Source organism: Gossypium hirsutum, chromosome A01 (assembly GCF_007990345.1).
Source record: "Gossypium hirsutum isolate 1008001.06 chromosome A01, Gossypium_hirsutum_v2.1, whole genome shotgun sequence".
In the NCBI taxonomy this organism is placed as follows: Eukaryota; Viridiplantae; Streptophyta; class Magnoliopsida; order Malvales; family Malvaceae; genus Gossypium; species Gossypium hirsutum.
Genome location: NC_053424.1, coordinates 4,423,178 through 4,447,492, shown reverse-complemented (window position 1 = coordinate 4,447,492; position 24,315 = coordinate 4,423,178). Strand labels below are relative to the sequence as shown.

The 24,315-nt window shown below is 29.7% G+C and overlaps 3 protein-coding genes across 11 annotated transcripts in view; all 3 read right to left on the bottom strand.

The window, feature by feature from the left end:
* LOC107933914 (E3 ubiquitin-protein ligase RZF1) overlaps nucleotides 1-24,315 on the bottom strand; it is a 69,424-nt gene that overhangs the window by 6,160 nt on the left and 38,949 nt on the right. For 4 of the 7 annotated variants that reach the window (XM_016866215.2, XM_041074421.1, XM_041074433.1 and 1 more), the window contains 2 exons: nucleotides 3,224-3,285; nucleotides 3,069-3,135 (listed from right to left, as the gene is read on the bottom strand). The gene's annotated coding sequence lies outside the window, so the exon portion shown is untranslated. The remainder of the gene's footprint in view (nucleotides 1-3,068; nucleotides 3,136-3,223; nucleotides 3,286-24,315) is intronic. The other 3 variants (XM_041074427.1, XM_041074429.1, XM_016866218.2) reach the window with 1 other exon arrangement.
* On the bottom strand, nucleotides 5,417-8,195 carry LOC107933895 (disease resistance protein At4g27190). Its single transcript, XM_016866200.1, has 4 exons — nucleotides 8,139-8,195; nucleotides 6,573-8,024; nucleotides 6,388-6,486; nucleotides 5,417-5,575 (listed from the first exon to the last, which is right to left on the bottom strand). Exons 1-4 carry the CDS (start codon nucleotides 8,193-8,195, stop codon nucleotides 5,417-5,419), a joined length of 1,767 nt encoding a protein of 588 aa, XP_016721689.1.
* Nucleotides 12,868-19,660, bottom strand: LOC107933912 (putative disease resistance protein At4g10780). Of its 3 annotated transcripts, XR_001693740.2 has the most exons (4): nucleotides 19,433-19,659; nucleotides 19,270-19,349; nucleotides 14,873-17,070; nucleotides 12,868-14,158 (listed from the first exon to the last, which is right to left on the bottom strand). XR_001693740.2 is itself a non-coding variant. In XM_016866212.2 (3 exons), the coding sequence occupies exon 3, from the start codon at nucleotides 17,053-17,055 to the stop codon at nucleotides 15,304-15,306; it is 1,752 nt and encodes a 583-aa protein (XP_016721701.1). In that variant the 5' UTR covers nucleotides 17,056-17,070; nucleotides 19,270-19,352; nucleotides 19,433-19,659; the 3' UTR covers nucleotides 12,868-15,303. The 3 variants fall into 3 exon arrangements, 2 of the variants coding, with proteins under 2 accessions (XP_016721701.1, XP_016721702.1); XM_016866212.2 differs by having other exon boundaries at nucleotides 12,868-17,070; nucleotides 19,270-19,352; XM_016866213.2 differs by lacking the exon at nucleotides 19,270-19,349 and having other exon boundaries at nucleotides 12,868-17,070; nucleotides 19,433-19,660.

Below are 24,315 nucleotides of genomic sequence, written 5' to 3'. Positions count from 1 at the left end.
ACTTTGATTGAACTAAAAACATTTTTACTTTCTAAAATGTTTAATTATTTTTATAAATTGTTTTAAAATAATATTAAAAAATATTTAATTACAGTTTTTCCCTTTTTTATTATCTTTTGTGAATTTTTTTGGTGTTTTATTATAAAAAATGATTTTCTTATTATTATAACTTAAACGTTTTTGTCCTTTCCTTTTTCATTATCAACTAGCTTTTTTCTTATTAAAAATTTAAATTAAAATATACCTTTTTGTGAAACACGTAAATTATTTTGGTTAGACCAATAGTTACTGAATATTTTTACAATTTGGTTATCAGAAATATATTAAACCCAAATTAATAAATATTTTAGAATATTCACCTAATTATTTAGTGTATTATATTTTGGTCACTCAACTATTAAATTTTTTGTTTTAGCCATGCAACTTTTCGAAATTAAATATTTTTGTCACTCTTCTGTTAGTTGCGGATGTCTAATGTGGCTTTGTTTTATTAATCTAATAATAAATTTAGCCCTCCAATATTTACACATTTTTATCAATTTGATCCTAAATCTAAAAATTTCAACAAAATTAGCCATATGTTTACAAAAATTGTCATTTAATCCTAACTATAAAAATTCTAAAAAATAAAAAAAAAGTAAATATAGGTCATAAAAAATACAAATTTTAAAAAAGTAATTATAAAAATACTCTTTTAGACTTTTTTCACCAAAAATTATTTTTTTATACAATATTAGAGGTACGGATGGGGTAACATAGTTTGAACCCGTGCCAAAATAGGTATCTAATAGAACTTTAACTATCACTTCATACAAATCAAGGCACAAGAACGCTAGAGCTTGAAATTGGTATTATCACTATTGTATTGCAAAGAGTAAGATCATTAGAGTTGATGTCATCAACCCAACAATTTTTTCGTAGTTATAAATTTGTTAATTTTAAGCTTCTTTTTTTTTAGATTTTAATTAGGTATTTAGGACCAACAATGGAGCAAAAGAAAAATGAGACTAAATCAAAAGAGATTGTATAAAAAATAACTTTAATTTATATTAGTATTTAGGTAAAATTATGTAAATTATGGAATGTTAGGACAATTAGGTAATTAATAAAAAGGCATATGATGTTTATTTTCTTGTTATTTTTATTAGTAGTTATATTATTAATTACTTTCTTAGATTAACATATTACATATGATGATTGATTTCAGTTTCTCTTACTCGTTTAAAATTTCTTTTATAGTGCTGACAATTTTTTTATAGCAATTAATATTTTTTAATTACAACTTGTATCACAAAACATGACTTATAAATTATGATGTAATTGTGCTCTATTAGTCAAACATGTCTAGAGAATTACAATTCTTTAAAATTTATAAGAGAGTATAATTACATTTTCATCCAATTACTTTATGTTGTCCAAATAGACCTTAATGTTGAGAATGTTAATTTTTAATGAAATAAAAACTTAATGGTTTATCAAATAGATTTGCTCATAGGCTGGGCCACCCGGCTCATCCTAAAGGCCCACTCGAAAGTGGGAGGGCTTGGGTAAAAAAATAAAGTTTGTTTTAAAAATGGGTCGGGCCTAGGGTATGACATTTTTTTCACGAGCTCGGCCCGGCCTAGTCTGAATTCACTAAATGCCAAAAAAATTTACTATTTTTTTCTTATTGCTTTCTCCCTACTTTGCTATCATTTCACTATTATATTATTATTATTTTATTGTTATTGTTTGATTGTTGTATAACACTTATTTTATTGTTAATATTGTTATTATTTTAGAGATATTTTATTGTTAAGTTGCATCTATTTTAGTATTATTTTAGTATACATATTTTTTAAAAATTATTTTCAATTTGCTCGGAAATATTTATTTTAATGTTTTTAGTATTTTTGATGTATTATATATATTTAAAAATTATGTAAAAATAATATAATATAAAAAAATTAATATGGGCGAGTCGAGTCAAGTCCAAATTTTAGCATTTTTATTTAAATCGGGCTTGGACAAATTTTTAAACCTATTTTTTAAGTTGGGCCTGGACCTAGCAAATAGACTTAAAATTTTACTTGGGCCGACTCATGATCATCTCTATTATCAAAAATAATTTAAAAAAATGAATTATAAATGACTGCGGCCTTGAATTGAGATTCTTTTTATATAGGATAAATCAACATTTAATCTTTGAATTTGTTAATTCCTAATTTAGTCTTTATATTTTTTTTTCACATTAGTCTCGAAACTTGACAATTTTCTCAACTTTGATTTATGTGATAACATGACATTCTAATATTATGTGACGACATCACCTAAAGTTTTGTAATTTTTATAAAAGAATTTAGGTGATAACATGATACAATATTATAGTTTAATTTCATTGTAAGGACCAAAATTGAGAAAATTTGTCAAATTATCAAACTAACATGAACGAAAATCCAAGGTCAAATATATATTGGGTAAACCAATGTAGCAATAATTTTTATATAGAGTAACTTAAAAGTAATTTTTCTTAATTTTAGAATGATTAATGTGGAAATATACTGTAAATCTTTTATTACCATTTATCTGTAAAATGATCAATTTAATTAATTTTTATCTTAAAATAACTAAATTAACAATTTTTTTAAATGATTTAAAATAAAAATATGAGTACCTTGCCTATATAGTCTTTTTCTCTCACCCAATCAAATAATACGTTTTTCTAATTATGAAACTTTCATTATGAAAAAGTTACAAACAGTGGAGGACAGTTCGCAAAAGTTGTACAAAAAAGAAAATGCTAGACAAAAGTCTAAGGGGCCGGAAAACACAGACCGGAGAAAGCAGAGGAGGTCTAATTATTATAGATCTATATAATCTACTGTAATTATTATTTTATATTATATTGTATTGTTGAATGACTTTTAAGATTTAAAAAAGAAAACTACAAAAGGTGAGATTGTTGCGAAATTGGGAAGTCAGATTTTTTAAATTCCTCCAAAACCCATAGCTTAAACAAAGAGGAAATCAGATTATTCTCAAACCCACACCCATCGTCTTCCTTCTTTTAAAATGAAAGAAAAGTTTACCTGAAATATTACACTCAGATCAAGCCAACGAGAAAAGCGTCTGATTATACGAATTTGTTGCGAGTAACTTACCATACAGAAAAGCGATTCAAATCAGATATTGATTCAGAGTTAACAAATAAATATACTTAGCTACTGGGGAAAATGTATGTTACCTTGGCGTTGCTTCACCGTGTCTGCTGTTTTTTTCTTTAATATCAACTCTGGAATTGTTTGCCTAAATCATGAGAAAAATACTGGTATTACAGCCACCCATTAAATGATTGCAGGGCAGTCTCGGAATTTTACATTCCCCCGTGATAAAACATTATTGCTTCTTCTTCTTTTCATTTAATTAAATTAGATTTTCTTTTTTGGTATATTTTTGTCAAGTGCCATGAAATTTCTGATGAGAACGTCGGCTGACAAATAAAAAAATGATGGAATAATAAATCAATATAATATATAAAAGTTGGGTTAAATTTATTGTTATATTAATTTTTTAATTGTTACGTTGTTTTTCATTAAATATTTAGCAACACTTAATGGAAATAAAAATAATAATTTTAATTAGTTGTATGATCAAATTAAAAAAAAAGTTGAGCGACAAAAAAGAAAAAAGTGTAATAGTTAGATGATCAAATTTTTAAAAAATAATAGTTGAGTGACTAAAAAAGAAATAGAACAATGATTGGGTGATCTGTGGTGTAGTTTACCCTATTATATTAGTAGACAAGTCAAAGTTAATTTTAGTTGATCTCTGGTGTAGTTTACCCTATTATATTAATATACAGGTCAAAGTTAATTTTGGTTCCTCTATTATGCTCGAATTCAAAAATTAATCCATCTACTTTTTAATGTAACATAATTTGTCCTCTATTTTTATAATATCATAGGCTAATTGAAGTAGATTTTTCTTAAAACACGCTTCCAACTCATCATGTGTGATATAATATTTTTAAGAAACAATCAAATTAGCATTTTAGTTGAAATAATTAATTGATATTAATTATTTAGACTAACAAATGATATTATAAAAGCAGAGGATAAATTATGTCAAATTAAAATTCAAAAGACTAGATCTCAAATTTAAAGATAATAAATTTGACTAAATCATGATTCAAGAGATTATGCTTGTTTGGGTTCAATTTAGTTGAAATTATAAATTAAAACTTTTATATATAAAAAATTTAAGGATGGGTAAAATTTGAATGGATTAGAAAAAGAAAATTTTCTCAAATGATATTGTTGAAGTTAATTAATTTTTAAAAGCAACTTAAATAATAATTTGAGTTAAATAGTTGAGTTAAAATTTGAAAAACAACTTAAATTATTTGAATAATTTAATTTTAGTTCTTGTAAATAATTTTGATCAAGTTTTTTTTTCTTTTTACCAGTAAAATATATTTATAAAATCATTGGAAAAGCACAAAACATTACCGTATCAGTAGAGAAGAACATCACAGAGACAACAGAGAAAGAAAAGCCTAACAATGATAAATGAGCAGACATAAAATCAACTCTACCAAAATGAGGCCAAACCCAAAACTAAGCAACAAGCGGAGTTAACAAACAATCCTTATTGAAAATAAACAACAATGAAGATGGCGGATGATTTATCCAACCCTCCAAGCACATCTCCATTTTAGCCACCCAATTTGTAGCTTTGTTAGCATCCCTTCTGATCCTTTGGATTAAAAAATTATGCAACTGATCTTTTAGAATATCAAATCTCTTCAGAATTGGTTTTAAGCTCCATCGCCTCTCAAAATCCTTTTTCTTAGTTTCCGAGAAGACAATCAAAGAATCAATTTTTAAAATTACTTTCTCCCACCAATTGTTCACAGGAACTTCGACACTTTTAATGACCGTCAAAGCTTCCACAATCTCAACCTCATTCACAATCACAATCTTACCTTTTATTATTATTTTTTGTGAATTTTTTTAGTGTTTTATTATTAAAATATGATTTTCTTATTATTATAGTTTTTTTTGTCATTTCTTTTTTCATTATTAATTTTTTTCTTATTAAATTTTAAATTAAAATATACTTTTCTATGAAACACGTAAATTATTTTGGTTAGACCAATTGTGAATATTTTTACAATTTGGTTATCAGAAATATATTAAACTTAAATTAATAAATATTTTATGAATATTCATTTAATTTAGTTTATTATATCTTGGTCAATCAACTATTAATTCTTTTGTTTTAGTCACCTAATTTTTTAAAATTAAATATTTTAGTCATTCTTTTGTTAATTGCCTAGTCTAATGTACTTACATTTCCATCTAAATATTTTGTGCTGTCCAAATAGACTTTGACAAACTTTATGATCCGCTTTTGCGTTCATCCTTCTCACCCTTTATCACACAGTCTCAATTTGCGTACATCTAAGGAGCTCACAGAAAAGATCGCATGCTCCACTGGCCACTTGGACACTTGTCCAGCAAGTACGAAGCTCGCTCGTAATGTCAATCCCAAGAACAGAAAGGGCCATGTGCTCCGTAGACACGTGTCCAACAGACTTGAAGCCCGCAGAGAATATCAATACTAAGGACACGAAATGTCAATACTAGAGGCAGTGGAGTCAAGACAAAACAGTAGGGTCCCATCATAAGTTGTAATACCATCTGTAACAACATGTATAAATGCCTGAATACTCCCATCAATAACACAAGATGACTCAACATACATTAATTACTACTTTAAAAAAATAATTTGTGTTTTTTTTTATATTATTTAACTTTTTTTTGGCCAAATAACATTATTTAACATTTAAAATCTTAAAAATTTTAATCGTTCAATATATTGACACATTATTTTAGATTAAAAATGATCATATATTAATGGCAATTTATTCGATTATTTCTTGATTTATTTATATAATTATATATTTTATTCTCATGCTTATATTTATGATTTTATAATGTTCTGGCTCTTTACTCTTATTTGTTATTAATTACATATAAATTTATTTTATGTAATTAATTATGTGTGTGAAGTATTTACACAAAACCTTTAGTATGTTAATTTTATAAATTAATTTATTATTTTAAATAACTAAAAATTAACTAAATGCCTTGAATAGAAAAAAAGGAAAAAAAAACCAACATACAACAACAAAATGAAGGGGGGAGGGGAAGAAATAAAGGCTTGTCCAATAATAAAAATAAAATAATAATAAAGCATTAGGAGATATAATGGGAAGGGTAGTGCGGTGAGTGGCACTGGACCTTTAAGGGTCCAGTCAAAAAATATGGGTATGCAGTAGGGTGGAGATACAGTCCCCACAGCGCCACACGATGACATTCAACATAGTTAGGACTACCAACTTACCCGCACTGACCTTAATTGGTCTTTATTTTTATGGATTTGATTGCATACGTACCATAGAGCCGGCTCAAGCACTTCATCACCTTCTTTCTCCCGATCTGGCTGTCCACATTCAACAACTTGAAACAGTAATAATGTACTGTGTTTTTTACAAGTGGTTTGACGTTAAACTTTGCTTCAAGTAGTACCATGACAAGCAAGTAAGAAGTGAGCTGTAGACCTTGTATAGACTTGGTGTAGGCATTAAAGTCTATCAACTCAGTAAACCTCCCTTCAAATATCTCTAGCTTCGTTAATCTAGTAGCATCGAATCCATTCATTTTTACACGACTTGATTCAACATATAATACCAAACATTGCAGACAAGAAAGCCTAGGTATAATTGCAACTGGCAGCTTCTTTAAGCTTTGAGTACATAAATTAAGATAAGTTAGATTTGATAACATTTCCAAACCTTCAGGGACCTTTTCAACAGCTGTACGACGGAGGTCTAACTTTCTTAGAGCCTCAAGCTTTTCTAGTGAAGGCACATATCTCAAGTTGTAGCATCCACGAAGCACCAATGCTTTGAGCTTTTCCAAGTTTAACACAGAATTGGGCAATTGCTCAATATTGGTATAAGAAAGATCTAGAATGCTGAGTCTATGCATATGCTGAAAGAACGATTCTGGAATACTTTGTAAGGACTCGTTCTTTTGCAATAATAAGGTAGAGAGAACCTTACAATTGGGTGACAAGTACGGAGGAATTTCTGATACGTTATTCATCATGATGGAAATTTTTTCAAGATCTTCTCCCCATTCTTGCTTGGTTGGTAATTCTTTTAGTCCGATGCCAGATTTTACCATAAAACGGGGGCCAGAACTTTTGATATACAATGCTGTATCTCTCATTACATCATGCATCTTAACATCATCTCTAGCCTTCTCCAACATACTATTGTCTATCAATTTATTTAATATAGTATGACCCCTATCATACAACTCTTCTCGACTACCAGTTCCAAGAAATTCCTCATCTATCCAGTATTTTACTAATTCCTCCTTTGGAATTTTATAGTCTTCTGGATATAGTGAACAATAAAGGAAACAACTTTGGATTTTCAATTCTCCCAAACAATCGAAACTAAATTTTAATCGCTCATATATTTCAATATCTGTGCCCTTCACACTTCTTACATAGTCTCGTAACTCTCTTAATGCGTTCCTCCATTCTGCAATATCATATATTCCCTTCATGCTCCCAGCTATTACAGCTATGGAAAGGGGTAACCCACCACACTCCCTAGCAATGTTGCCCAAAATTTCTTTCAAAGATGGAACCTTTAGAACCCCATGTCCAGCATGCTCCAAGAACAAATTCATGGACTCCTCATGGGACAGTGGAAGCACTTTGACTACCTTACAATCTATAGATCTACAGACCGTTAATACCAACTTACTCACATTACTGGATGTTGGTTTAGGGATCCCTACCTCTGCCAGAGAGAACTTTTTCCAAACATCATCTAAGATCAATACATATCTTCTTTGTCCCAATTTCTCCATTAGTTCTGCTACACGCTCTGGTTCAGATTCTGGACGATCAACAATATTCAAAGCATCTGCAAGTTTTTCCTGTAAATCGGGAATGTTGAATTCCTTTGAAACAGTAACCCAAATTATTTTATCAAACAAAGCTTTAGTCTCCTCCAATAGTTAATTGTGTATGTGCTTCATGATAATGGTTTTCCCGATCCCGCCCATACCACAAACTCCAATCATTCCAATTTCATCACTCATCAAATAGTTCCAAATGTCTTCTTTCGCCATGGTTTCACCTTCTAAATTTTCCAATTGAAAAGGCACTCCAGCAGTAGATGGATTATCAATTACTAGGGCTTCAGTGAAACTACCTCATTCAATAATTTCCTCAACTTGTTCAACTGTTTGGGGAATACATTTTCCAAGGCGTGCACGTGAAAAACAAGACACATTTTGCATTCTTTCATCAATGTTCAGTATTTTGTCATTGATGGCTTGCACATCTAGAAGCCAGTTGTAACACCCCAAACCCGGCCCAGACGTTATGGCCGGATCCGACATGCCACATCGACTTAGTGTTTTAAAAGATAATTTCATTATAGGTTAAAGTGAATGGAAGCTGTGCACCAGGTAGGAAACCGGAAAAGAGGAGGTGAGTCTATCGGACTACTTAAGTACCAAGCTCCCTTTAGATCTAATCCTAGACATACACACCGCCATTTCCACACCTTAACGTCATGTATATTTCTAGGAAACCGATTTGATTAAGTCATTTTTAGGAAAAATGATTAATTTTAGAAAATACTTTCATTGCGAAAGTTTTGCTTATTGTCGTGTTATTTTGAAATCAATTGTTGTTTTTTTTGAAAACGCGCCCTAAAGCTATCCAATTTCAACAGTTAAAATAAGTAATACCTATCTTAGTAATACATATTAAAACCATAAAAAATAATTAAGCGGCCTTATTACATTTAAAAACCCAAACCTCAACGTAAATAATAAGATGTCCAGTTCACCAGAAGAAAACCAAACTTTCAGAACGGGTGGCCACTCCGAATTCCCTCACAGCTCCAAGCCAACTATGGTTGGGGATTTCCTGCGTCGATGAAAATAAAAGGGGTGAGTTTGGGGAAACTCAGTGTGTAAGGAAAACTCATTCAAAGCCCAAGTAAGCTCAAGCCTATTGGGCCTAAGCCCATTCAGGTAACAGTGGTACTGGACCAGAGTCCTTTTCAGATTACAATAAACTGGGCCTTAGCCCCTTATTTAGATAACAGTATGGCCCATAGGCCCATTTCAAAATACATGCAACATCAATAACATATGTAAGCCCATTTGGGGAGACTACTCAACCCATCAACCACTACACTCCACCCGTACCAGCCCTACACTCCATGTGGGGAATAGCTCAACCCACCCAGCCCAACATTCCACAGTTGTAGCCTTGCTGCTCAGTTAACAGTAAATTGAGGCAAAGCCTCCAGTACGTGGACAAGCCACTTTCAGTACTTCCTCCGTCAATATCCCAATCCCATGCATCAGATAATAACAACATGGCATGCAGTAAATAACAACAATCAAACATGCATTTAGGTCAATTTAACCTTAGGGGTATTTCTATAATTTATCTACTAGGGGTAAAACTGTAAATTTTCCACTTTTAAAGGTATTTCAGTAATTTATCTATTTTAGGGTTTTTTATGCATATTCCTACTTTTCACGTACTAACAGAATCACTACCGAGGGTTCTTACCGAATTGGGTCCGTTGGCCCATCATTCCAATTTTGGCCCATTAAGCCCAAAAATATCGAGGGCACAGAAATCATGCACTTTGCAGTCCAAACATTGCAGCTTACCAAAAACATTAATCGATTTACCTCACGAGCATTCGCACACTCACAAATCTACAAAATACCGGTTTTCGGCGTTTCGGCATTTCGACTTTTGCCGATCCAAACTAAGAAAGAGGGTGTTAGTTACACACCTGTTTGCGACAATATGCTGACGAGATCCACACACGAACTGCCTACAATTGGATTACTAACACATTAATCTAACTATTCAAATACGAACTACGTATTAACCCCTTACAATATTCAGCCAACCACACCTACAGATCATAGTAAGCTTATAAGAAATCAATAAGCAACTCATTAACAAATTTTTGTCAATGTTTACCACATAATCATAATCTCATTGTAAGCTGTCTTCTGAACAACAGTCACTAAATCATTTATAACTGGAGCTACGAAACTCCAAATCAACTTCTGTTAATTTTACCTGAAAATAGACTCATATATCTTCTATCCATAAAATTTTCAGAATTTTTGGTTTAGCCAATCAATACCAAATTTTTCTTAAAGTTTCACATGTTTCACTATTTGACTAATCTGACCACTCTTCATTACGAATCAAATTTCTCATTGTACAGAATTCAAAATATGTTCTCGTTTATTTCATTTGAAAATAGACTCATTAAGCTTTAATTACATAATTTATTCAGCTTCTAACTCATCTCTCACAATTTATGGTGATTTTCCAAATTCACGTTACTGCTGCTGTCCCAAGCAGATTTATTACCAAATCACTCTTTTACACATAACTTGCATGCATGTTTTTTTTAAACATGTATATCACCAATCAATCATCACATATCTATGATTTTACTTAAGTATAATCTCTATTTCATCATTTTAAAGCACAACATATTAGCCGATTTTTCCCCTTAGCATCTAAGCACATGCATGCTCATTTGTTTGGCTCAACTTCACATATCTTCCATTTTTCATCAAAAGAACATGAAACAACAACCATTTCCTTCATTTTAATTCATGACCAAATGCTCACAACATAACCAAAAACCAAAATATGCTTCAAGAGTTAAGGTAGAATCAAGAAGAACTCATGAACATCAAGATAGAAGCAAACTACCATGAACTTACCTTCAATTTTCTACCCCAAGTGACTGAACATTCAAGAGCTTTCTCCTCTCCTTTCTCTTCTCTAACTTTCGGCTATGATGAATAAAGATGGACAAAACTTTTTTCTTTTCACCCCTTTTTCTTTTAATAAAATTTCATATTTCATCCATTTAATTCTTTAATACAAAAGACATGAAATGCCCATCATGGAACATTTACCTAAACCATTATCATAGAACATTTACCTAACCCATTATCATGGAATATTTACCTAATCCATTATCATGGAACATTTACCTAACCCATTATCAATTTATACCATGAATTAAGGATATCAAGTACTCATATTGTCTACAACAACATGATGGCTGGCCACTTCATGTAAAATGGGAGGTTTGTCATGCAAATCCTCCTATTTTGCACTCTTATTTATTTGGCCACTTCCATTTAGCATATAGCATTTTCAAACATTTTCACATAGGTCCTATTTCATAATTTCACTCCCTTTTTCTTATGGAACAAAAATTAACTAAAAATACCGGGTTCTATCTTAGGCTTGGGCCTTCTATAGGCCCACTAACATAATTAAACCTATGCCAACATTCACAGAATTCTCGAAAATTGGGGCGTTACACCAGTTCTCTACTTCTTGCCTTACACGTCTTCCCCATCGAAACTCTGCTTTTATTCTCAGCCCCACATCACTCTTCATAGCGTTTAGTTGGCGTTGTTTTGCAAGAAGATCATTCTTCCTTTCTTCAAGTTTTTTGTGATGCTCTATGTATGTACATGTAGGATCTCCCAAGCACTTTAACACGGGAAAGGATTGTATGAAACAGTGACGCCACGTCATCTGTATCCCTTTCTAATAGTTTTATACCACATCAATACTCTTATCCTGAATTTCAAGATTTTATCCTGAAAAAAATCAAATCTAAATTAAAATACTGAAATTCAAAATAAAATTCAAAAGTTCAGGATAAGAATACTGATGTGGCATAAAATTATTGGAAAGGGATACAGATGACGTGGCGTCACTGTTTCATACAATCTTTTCCCCTTTAGCACTTCACAAATTGGTCCTACAAGTTCCATAATTCACCAAATACTCTGCAATGTAGTAATAAAAACTACGTGCATTAGTTACACTTATTTCTTTACCAAGGATAGATTTTTAGTGTATGATTATATACCTATCAATATGTGAATTAAGTGCCAACTCCAAAAAGTATTAAAAAATATTCTTCTAAAATATTTAATTAATTATTTACATCTATATATAAAATATTCTAAAATGCCCATATAAAATATTTTTACCCTTTAAAAATATTTACTTGTTTTTATGAGTTCTTTTAAAATAATATTATAAAGTATTTAATCGACTTTCCCTTTTTGTATCATTTCTATAAAATCTTTTTATTATTTTTTCTTTTTTTACCAGAAAAATTATTTTTTCTTATTATATTTAATTTTATTTCTTATTATTTATTTTAAAAATAATTTCTTACAAAATTTAAATAATATACTTTCGATACAACGTGCAAAGTATTTTGATTGAACTAAAAATATTTCAACTTTGTAAAATGTTTAATTATTTTTATATATTGTTTTAAAATAATATTAAAAATATTTAATTACAGTTTTTCCCTTTTATTATTATTTTTTGTGAACTTTTTAGTGTTTTATTATTAAAAAAATGATTTTCTTATTACTATAACTTAAACTTTTTTGTCTTTTCCTTTTTCATTATTAACAAACTCTTTTCTTAGTAAAATTTAAATTAAAATATACTTTTTTGAATTTTGTCATTAGAAGGTTTTCAGGCCTTTGTACCATGAAATAATATTTTTGAATTTCCAGGGAATTTAAAACCCATCAGCAAACAACTTATATTAACTTCTTTTCTAAAAAATATAATTGACTTCAGTCTCACTGATGGCCAATCTTAAAAGAACAGAAGAAGGATAAAACCCAGCAGCAAGCAACTTATGTTAACTTCAATTTATAAGATTAGGAAATGTAACCACATAGCCAAAAATGATGCAAACTAAAATCAAGATTATAATGTACAAAGTTGAATTACAACATTAACATTCAAACCATATTAGAGCAAAATTGAAGTTCTATAACAGATTAATTCACAAGTTAAAAAAACTGGGGAAGGAAGCTGGAGCATTAGAGGCAGGGTTATCAACATTGATCTAAGCCAACAAGCATACTTCATTGGTGAAACATATGTACATCAACTTAAAGTTTTCCGTTAGAAATAAAGAAGAAAAAGGGGGCTTACCATTAGATATAAAGAAAACAATGAAGACTCACTGTTTAGGTTGATCAGGAAATTGATTTGAACGGCCAAGGCTTCCAGCAGTGCTATATCAATACCAGCCAAGGTAGCAGAACCTCCTTAGCATTTGGATATTCCCACTCTACTGATTCCCACCACTTTTTTGGATGTCTGCAGATTACCTTAAAAGGATGAGCAGAAGGAACTGATTGGTCTGTGTCTTGGAAAAGTGGAATATATAGAGGCATCCTTTTCAGATTCGTACATTTTGATACTTCAATTTTCCGAAGAGAGTTGCATACAATTGTCTTATTAGAACTGCATATGCTCTTTAGCTCTGGTAAGTTCTTCAATTCCAACTTCCTTAATTTGGGAAGACTGAATTCCATGGGAGTGTTTATTTCTTGATTCTCTTCCTCTGATGATATTATTTCCTCCATTTGTACGCAATCACAAACCACCAGCTTCTCCAGGTTTTGAAGGTCATGTGCTAGCTTAAATGGGAAGAGCTGCTTCATGTTTAGGCATTCTTTAATCACAAATGATTTAAGATGAGAAAAGATGCCTAGAGGCAATGAGCTAGAAATAGAAAGAGGTGCTTCTAATTTAATAAGCACATGCAAATTATCCAACCTTTCAAGCCACAAGTACTCAAGGTTCTCAAGTGGACTGCACAGCGAGCTCGACAATGACGAGTCGAGCATGGATTCTATCCCTTTACAATCTTCAACTGAACAGACCCTTAACTGGTTTGCTTGTTGGAAAAATATGAGGATATCGCTTAAGCTTCTCACATTGTGGGATTCAAAAATTCTCAGAAACATAAGATCTGTTGGAAGAACCACTGGATCTCTTCCGATCTGGCATCCACTTAAAATTACTTCCTTCTTGGGTAAAAGGGACGGAAACCTCCGGTTTGGACCCACAGACAAGATCTCAACATAGAAATATTTTCGCACCTTATGTACGATTCCAACAGGATCCACCTGACCAACCACTTTCACTTGTCCTTTTTCCCGATTAAAGGATACAGACTGCACACCTTCAGCCGTTAAAAATATGCGAAAAAAAATAAAAGTTATGCTCAAAATAAATAAAATGCAAATATACAAAGGACACAGATTCCACACATATTCGATATTTATCAGAATAAAAAAGTAATTATAAATTATACTTGAATATTGGATTTAATAAATTATATATTTATAAAGCATTTTTCATGTTTCAATTTCCTCAAAATATGATTATGAAATGTTGAAAACTGATTTTGATGAGACATAAGCAGGTTTGATTAATATTTGGACCAGATTAATAAAAACTTTGAAAGGTTAAGTGGATAAATGCATTTTTTATTTTTTATTTTGGTACCAAATAATTTGAATCAGTGGCTAACTCGGGGGTTCGCAGGCGGGCCAGCCATACTTAAAGTGGATTTTTTTTATTTTAAAATTAATAATAATAAAATTATATTTTAACCCTTCAAAAATAATAAAATTTTGATTTGATCTTTCAAAATTTATAAAGATATAAACTATTAAAATACGAAATTATATTTTTACTATCATATAAATATATAATTTAATTATGATTCTCAAATTTTTTTTAATTTTGCCTCTAATTTGAATATTGTATTTATAATTAACTCGTTATATACTGAATAGAAAATTCCATAGCAAAGAGGAATATGGATATTAACACTAACCAAATTAATATCGTAAAAGTAGATTAACATAATATGGATTTGATTCCATCGTACCTTCATTTGCTACTATGATTTTCGCCAGTTTCGAGACTCTGCTGTCTCTTACACCGTCACACTTAAGCTTTAATGTTTTCTCATTCACTTTAAACTTGGCCTCAGGTGGTGCCATGACAAGCAAGTAAGAAGTACGACTTTGACCGCGTATAGAGTCGGTGTAGTCATTAAAGTCTGTCAACTCATTAAATCTCCCTTCAAATTTCTCTAGCTTCCTTAATCTAGCAGCTTCCGATCCATCCAGCTTTACAGTACATGATTTACTGTAAAATATCAAATATTGCAGACAGGAAAGCCGAGGGAGAATTGCCATGGGAAACTCCTTTAAGCTTACAGTAGATAAATCAAGATATGTCAGATTTACTAACATTTCCAAACCTTTAGGCACCTCTTCAATAGCTGTATCACTGAGGTCTAGCTTTCGTAGAGCCTTAAGCTTTTCTAGTGAAGACATATTTCAAGTTGTAGCATCCACGCAGCACCAATGCATTGAGCGTTTCCAAATTTAATACGGAATTGGGCAATTGCTCGATTCCGGTATAAGAAAGGCTAAGAATGCTGAGACTATGCATGTGCTGAAAGAATGATTCTGAAATCCTTTTCAAGGACATATTGTATTGTAGGAATAAGGTCGAAAGAATTTCACAATTGGGTGACAAATGCCGAGGAATCTCTAATACATTATTCTCCATGAAGGAAACTTTTTCAAGATGTTCTCCCCATTCTTGCTTGCTTGGTAGTTCTTTTAGTCCGATGCCAGATTTTACCATAAAATGGGGGCCAGAACTTTTGATATACAATGCTGTGTCTCTCATTACATCATGCATCTTCACAGTATTTCTACCATCCTTTTCCAACAAACAATTATTTTCCAGCCTATTTAATATGGTATGGCCCCTATCACTCAACTCTTGTCGACTCCCAGTTCCAAGAAATTCCTCATCTATCCAGTATTCTATTAATTCCTCTCTTGGAATTTTATGGTCTTCTGGATATAGTGAGCATAAAAGGAAACAACTTTGGATTTTCAAATCTCCCAAACGATCGAAACTGAATTTTAATCGCTCATATATTTCAACATCTGTGCCCTTCACGCTTCTTACATGGTCTCGTAACTCTCTTAATGCGTTCCTCCATTCCGCAACATCATATATTCCCTTCATGCTCTCAGCTATTACAGCTATGGCAAGGGGTAACCCACCACACTCCCTAACAATGTTGCCCAAAATTTCTTTCAAAGATGGAACCTTTAGAACCCCATGTCCAGCATGCTCCAAGAATAAATTCATGGACTCTTCATGGGACAGTGGAGGCACTTTGACTACCTTACAGTCCATAGATCTACAAACCTCAATCGATCTACTAGTTAATACCAACTTACTCCCATTGCTGGATGTTGGTTTAGGGATCCCTACCTCTGCTAGAGAGAACTTTTCCCCAACATCATCTAAGACCAATACATATCTTCTTTGTCCCAATTTCTCCATTAGTTCTGCTACACGCTCTGGTTCAGATTTTGGAAGATCAACAATATTCAGCGCATTTGCAAGTTTTTCCTGTAATTTGGGAATGTTGAGTTCCTTTGAAACAGTGACCCAAATTATTTTATCAAACAAAGCTTTAGTCTCCTCCAATAGTTGATTGTGTATGTGCTTCATGATAGTGGTTTTCCCGATCCCGCCCATACCACTAACTCCAATCATTCCAATTTCATCACTCATCAAATAGTTCCAAATATCTTCTTTCACCATGGTTTCTCCTTCTAAATGTTCCAATTGAAAAGGCACTCCAGCAGTAGATGGAGTATCAATTACTAGAGCTTCAGTGAAACTACCTCGTTCAATAATTCCCTCCACTTGTTCAACTGTTTGGGCAATACGTTTTCCAAGGCGTGCACGTGAAAAACAAGACACATTTTGCATTCTTTCTTCAATGTTCTGTATTTTGTCATTGATGGCTTGCACATCTAGAAGCCAGTTCTCTACTTCTTGCCTTACACGTCTTCCCCATCGAAACTCTGCTTTTATTCGCAGCTCCACATCACTCTTCATAGCATGTAGTTGGCGTTGTTTTGCAAGAAGATCATTCTTCCTTTCTTCAAGTTTTCTGTGATGCTCTATGTATGTACATGTAGGATCTCCTAAGCACTTTAGCACTTCACAAATTGGTCCTACAAGTTCCATAATTCACCAAATACTCTGCAATGTAGTAATAATAACTACGTGCATTAGTCACACTTTTTTCTTTATCAAGGATAGATTTTTAGTGTTTTGATTATATATCTATCAATATATAAATTAAGTGCCAACTCCAAAAAGTATTAAAAAAATATTCTTCTAAAATATTTAATTAATTATTTATATCTATATATAAAATATTCTAAAATGCCCATATAAAATATTTTTACCCTTTAAAAATGTTTAATTGTTTTTATGAGTTCTTTTAAAATAATATTATAAAGTATTTAATTGACTATCCCTTTTGGTATAATTTCTATGAAATCTTATTATTATTTTTTCTTTTTTTACTATGAAAATATTTTTTCTTATTATATTTAATTTTATTTATTTTAAAAATATTTTTCTTCCAAAATTTAAATAATAGACTTTCGATACAACGTGCAAAGTATTTTGATTGAACTAAAAACATTTTAACTTTCTAAAATGTTTAATTATTTTTATAAATTGTTTTAAAATAGTATTAAAAATATTTAATTACAGTTTTCCCTTTTATTATTATTTTTGTGAACTTTTTAGTGTTTTATTATTAAAAAATGATTTTCTTATTATTATAACTTAAACTTTTTTGTCTTTTCCTTTTTAATTATTAACAAACTCTTTTCTTAGTAAATTTTAAATTAAAATATACTTTTTTGCGAAACACGTAAATTATTTTGGTTAGACCAATAATTACTGAATACTTTTTACAATTTGGTTAACATAAATATATTAAACCTAAATTAATAAATATTTTAAGAATATTCACCCAATTATTAATTTTTTCATTTTAGCTATTCAACTTTTTAAAATTAAATATTTTTATCATTCTTCAGCAGTTGCGGATGTCTAAGGTGACTTTGTTTTATTAATTTAATAATAAATTTAGCGTACAATGTTTACACATTTTATCAATTTGATCTTAAATCTAAACAAATCAATAAATTTAGCCATATGTTTATAACATTTTTCAATTAATCCTAATTATAAAAATTTTAAAAATATTTTAAAAAGTTTTTAAACTAAAAAGGTAAATATAAATTATTAAAAATTAAAAATTTTAAAAAGTAGTTATAAATTTTTTTAGATTTTTGCACTCACAATGGCTTATTTTCTTTTTTTTTAAATAAAATATTAGGGGTACATGATGAGGATAACATGGTTTGAACCCATGCCAAATGGGTGTTTATTAACAAAAATTTTAACCACCTCTCTATACGAGTCAAGGCACAAGAACACTAAAGTTTGAAATTGGTATTATCTTTATTGCAAAGAGTAAGGTCATTGGAATTGATGTTGTCAACCTAACCATTTTTCTGGATTTATAAATTTATTAATTTTAAGCTTCTTTTTAGGTTTTAATTAGGTATTTAGGACTAATAGTATAGCAAAGAAAAAAGGGGACTAAATCAAAAGAGGTTGTATAAAAAAATAACTTTAATTATTATTAGTAGTTAGGTAAAATTATGTAAAATATGAAATACTAGAGTAATTAGATAAAAATGTATATGATATTTATTTTCTTACTATTTTTATTAGTAATTGTATTATCGACTACTTTCTTAGATTAACATATTACATATGATGATTGATTTTAGTTTCTCTTATTCGTTTAAAATTTCTTTTATAGTGCATGATGTAATTATGCTCTATTAGTCAAACACGTTTAGAAAATTACAATTCTTTATAATTACACGAGAGTGTAATTACTACTTAATAATTATATTTTCATCAAATTACTTTATGATGTCCAAATAGACCCTAATATTGAGAATTTTCATTTTGAATAAAATAAAAATTTAATAATTTACTAGAGACACCCTAAATCAAGTTATATCAAGTAGTTTAAAATAAATATATTATAAATGATTGCAGCCCTAAATTGAGATTCTTTATATAGAAAAAAAGTAGCATTTAATAATTTGATAATTTTCTTAACTTAATCTTTATATTTTTGTTCTTGTTATTTTCGAAATTTATAATTTTCTCAATTTTGATTTATATGATAACATGGCACATATTATTTTAAAAATTATTAAATATAGAGATTGTTGGGAACTCAAATCATGTATGTCAGAATTGAAATCCTTCCAAAACCCTAAACTCAAACAAAGAAGAAATCAGATTATTCTCAAATCTACACCCATAGTCTTTCATCTTTTAAAATAAAACAAAGTTTACCTGAAATATTACACTTAGATCAGGCAAACAAGAAAAGCGTTTGATTATACGAATTTGTTGTTGGGAGTAATATTCAAAACCTACTACACAGAAAAGCGATTCAAATCAGATATTAATTCAGAGTTAACAAATATACTTAGCTACTGAGGAAAATGTATGTTACCTTGGCGTTGCTTCACCGCGTCTGCTGTTTTTTTTTTTCCTTTAATATAAACTCTGGAACTGTTTGCCTAAATGATGAGAAATATACTGGTATTTCAGCAGCCAATGTTGAACAAGAAAAGGGACATCAGCTTGACTTGAGTTTGATTTGTTTAGATGATTGCAGGGCAATCTCGGAATTTTAAATTCCCCCATGATAAAATATTTTAGGCCATTAGGTTGGGCTCACATCTTCTAATTATTCGTTTGTTTGAATATGTTGAAATGTTTTGCGGACGCATTACAGAAAGTTTTAAATATTATATAAAAATAGATATTATAAGAATTTTTAATGAGGTTAATGTTAAAAGAAAATTATTGTCTCTTATTTTTTTCATCCAACTAGATGAAATTATTTTTTATATATCTTTATTAAGTGCTATTAAATTTTTGACAAGAAGGTGACATGATAATTAAAAATGAGTATAATAATAAATTGGTTTTAAATTTTTATATATTCTATCAATTTAATTATAATTTAGATAAACTATCAAAATAATTATTTTTATTTCTTATATTATATTTTAGTCGCTTATGTTTGAAATGTTACGTTTTAATTATTTACGTTATCATGTTGTAACATTTTATTCACTGGACAATAATTACCATTAATAATATAATGATAAGCTGACATGACACGTTAAATTTTAAATTAAACTATACAATTGATCCTTAACTTTTTATTTATTTTAAATATAAATAACTAAAATATAATTTGAAAAAAATAAATGTGACTATTTTAAAAATTTACCCTTATAATTTTTAAAAATTAAACCTCAAAATCTACTAATAATCTGAATTTAATACTTCAAATTTTCCATCCTCTCGCTTCTCCTTCTTTCTCCCTCGACCTTTATTTGCGCATAGCTGTCGACAACTTTGGTGGAAAAGTACGTACCAGCTGAACTCCACCGACCTTTGTCTGCCACCAGCTTATTAACCAATATTAATTAATACTAGGGGAGTTTTAAATAGGTTAGATATTAATACCAAAAACAAATTTCTTTTACAACCAAGGAAGTATTAGGGATTGAACAAAATACCCCAAGGCGGTGTTATCTAACCTGTCCTCTCATCCCTGATTTTGTTCCATTATTAGTTCATCATTATAGAGGCCTGCAACGTTGCTAACTCGTCTTCTTGTTGGCTTTCAAGGTGCTTTAAAAACATATCAATATCTTCTTTTATTAAATACCTTTCATATAGAATCCTACATGGGTGTTAAACCAAAATAATGTTTGATCACAAATTCTACACAACTGCTGGATCAAACCAACTTCACGAAATCAACCATTCGACGGTACTTTTAAATGCAGTTGTAAATATTGAATGTAACGGGCCAAATTTGCCATGGCCCATTCAACCCAAACAGAAACACCAAAATAATAAACAAAACTCAAGAGTAAAATTACAAAACCCAAATTACCAAATTTATCAGCAAACCCTAACCCAAATGCAAAATAGACCCGTTGGCCCAAAACCTAAACTAGGTTTTCAGTAAATCAGAAAACCTAGGTCCCTATGCATCGCTCCTCCATGTGCGTCGTACCCTTTTGACCAGCACACCTCTTTCTCTGCTCAACCACCACCTGTAAAACAAAAAGAACACACAACAGCAGCACAAAAATAGGAAATGGACAGTGTATGAATAGTACCAAACAGTGTAACAAAATCGGCTATAAAGGTCATTGTTTATCAGTGTAAAAGGGTTTTTTTTTAATACAAAAAAAAAACATTGTATTACACGAATCTTGAGCAATCAAAGGCAAAAAAAAAAAAACAGAAGCAAAAGGTTTTAATCTTGGATTTCCTTTTCTTTTTTTCATTTCGATTTCCCTTTTTATTTGCTGTTTCAAATTTATTTTAAATAAAAAATATAAAGAGGAGGAGAGAAGGAGAAGAGACTTACCCTGGTTAATCGTCGAAAAATTGGCGACTTTCGGAGTTTCGACCGCCGCGCACAGTGGTCGACGGTGGCAGAACTTGCGGCAGTCGACGACCGGTTTGGGTGCCGGATTTTGGAAAGGGAAAAGGGGTTGAGAGGATTCTTCAATTTTTTTGTGAGGAGAGTGTTAAAAGTGAATTTTTTTTTTTGAAATTTTCTTATATAGCAACCATAAAACGACGTCGTTTTGAAAGTTGAGTTCAGAGGCAAAAAACGACGTCGTTTTGTCTTCTGACCAGTGACCTTACCCATTTGCCCTAGGATCCGTGTGTTTTAATAGGAAGGGATAATTTCGTTTTTAGCCCTTTCGGTTTTTTATTATTTTACAATTAAGGTTTTACTATTTTTAATTTTGGCCCTATAATTTGTTTTGACTGCAGTTTGATCCTTATTTGAGCGACGTAGTTTTAGAGGGTAGGGATTATTTCTCTTTCGGTCCCTCCTTGTTATTCACGAGTTCAAATTGGTCTATTTTCTTTTATCTATTTCCGATATTGCCCCAAAATTTTATTTCTAGTTTAAATTTAGTCTTTTTTTATTATTTTCGCTATTTTATTATTAAATTAACAAATATAATATATTATTACCATTATGATTATATTTCCAAATATTTTCTTATTCAAATACTATTGTTATTTATATAATTTTATCTATCTATTTACATTTTCAGTATTATTATATTTCTAAGTGTTACATTTCTATTTACATTTATGTATTAATATCGTTATTTTATTATTATTATTTTATATATTATTATTATTCTCCTGCTTATTATTATTACTATTATATTTATTAGTATACTACTACTATTATTATTATTATTATTATTATTATTATTATTATCCTCCTTATTAATATATTATTATTATTATTTACTATTATTATTAACCTATTATTATTCTTATTAATATATTATTATTTCTTTTTTTATATTATTATTGTTATTAACATATATTATTATTAATGTACTATTATTATTATTATTATTATTATTATTATTATTATTATTATTGTTGTTGTTGTTGTTGTTGTTGTTATTATTCCTGATTTTATTATTATTAATGTATCCTTCATTTTATTATTATTATTATCATTTGCTAATTATTTATTATTATTATTATTATTTACTATTATTATTTTCTATTGTTATTGTTATTATTATTATTATTATTATCTATTATTGTTTATTTACATATGTTTTATTACAAATTGTCTTTAATTTCATTTATCTTTTGATTTGATTCTTTACTTTCAATATTTTTATAAACTATTTTCCTTACATTTATTTTTATCCTTATTTTAGTTATTTCTTTATCTTTATTATATTTCAAAATCGGTATTGTCATTTTATGTGCATGTTTTATCATTAGTGTTATTGTTGTTATCATTGTTATTATTTATTTTATAAATTATTCTATTTTCCTTTGACTGTTAATATTGGAATTAAAGTGATATGTATCATGGATTGCTTATTAGTATACTTACATTATTGCCACTTATTAGCATAACATTTTATTCGTATACCATTTTAGAGATTACATCAATTCTTACCCAAATACGCAAAAATAAAATTTTCAAAATAAGGCAATATTCCGTGTTTGGAAATTCAACAGATCGTGCCCTAACGTGCTGGGTTTCAATTTTTCGTTTGATCCAAATAACCGAATAACCTTTTAAATTTTCAAAGTTAAAGGCAATATTCCGTGTTTGGAAACTCGAGAGATCGTGCCCTACGTGCTGGGTTTCAATTTATCGTTTGACTGAACAATCGAATATCCTTTTAAAATTTCAATGCATGAGTTTTGGAAATCATGAGATGATTTTGGTATCGAAGGCTTGAAATGTCGTGTCCTACGTGCTGGATGTGATATTTTATTTATTTGGAACAAGAGAATCTTAATATCCACTTCGAGTTATCCAAATATTCATAACAAGGGATCATATTTTAAAATCTTTTCAAAATTTCAATTTTTAACATTAAGACATTAATTAATCAATTTGGTACCAATATTTTTGGGCGTTACAAGGGTGCTCATCCTTCCTCGTAAGTAATTGACTCCCGAATCCATCTTCTCGATTTTCGTAGACCAAAATCGTTGTTTTAGTAAAGCAAAATATTTTAAAACAATCAAATTATGAGGTGATCCGATCACACCTAAATAAAAAAAGATTGGTGGCGACTCTCATATTCGTTTTCATTTTCAAAACCAAAGTCGATCCCCGTTTTTCAAAAAAAATGGTTTCGACATTGAATATTTTTTAGAGAAAGGTGGAGGCAACGATGGCAGGGTAGTGGTGACGGGAAAGCGAAAGAGAAAGTAACTATTTATAAAATTTGAATATTAATTTTTTAAAATTATGATTAAATCGATATAATATATAAAAGTTAAAATTTAAATTTATTATTATAATAATTTTTTTATTGCCACGTTATTTTCTTGTCAGAGATTTAATGACACTTAATGAAGATAGACAAAAAAAAAACTCGGTTAGTTAGGTGACCTAATTTAAAATAAAAATACACACTTTTAAACTCATCATGTGTGATACGGTTTTTTAAAGAAAAAAATCACATTAATATTTTGATTGAAATAATTAATTGGTGTTAAATGTTTGGACTAACAAATAATATTATAAAAATAAAAGATAAATTATTTTAAATTAAAGTTGAAAAAAACTAAATCTCAAATTTAAAAGAGAATAAATTTGACTAAACCATGATTCAAGAGAGTTGAAAATGTAAATAAAAACTTTTTAGAGTCTTTCTTCATATATAAAAGATTAGGGAATGGTAAAATTTTACTCGATTAAAAAATTAAATTATTTAAAATTTTAAATTTTAAATGAAATTGTTGAAGTTAATTAATTTTTGGAAACAGTTTGAATAATAATTTGAATTA

Bases quoted from the DNA above. Each gene is read 5' to 3' on its own strand.
- LOC107933895 (XM_016866200.1), bottom strand. From the start codon at position 8,195: ATGGCGAAAGAAGACATTTGGAACTATTTGATGAGTGATGAAATTGGA. The intron at 8,025-8,138 runs GTTTGTGGTATG...ACTGTTTCAAAG, and splicing joins ATGAAATTGGAATGATTGGA to GAATTCAACATTCCCGATTT. The intron at 5,576-6,387 runs GTAAGTTGGTAG...GCGGGCTTCAAG, and splicing joins ACCAATTAAGGTCAGTGCGG to TCTGTTGGACACGTGTCTAC.
- LOC107933912 (XM_016866213.2), bottom strand. From the start codon at position 17,055: ATGGAACTTGTAGGACCAATTTGTGAAGTGCTAAAGTGCTTAGGAGAT.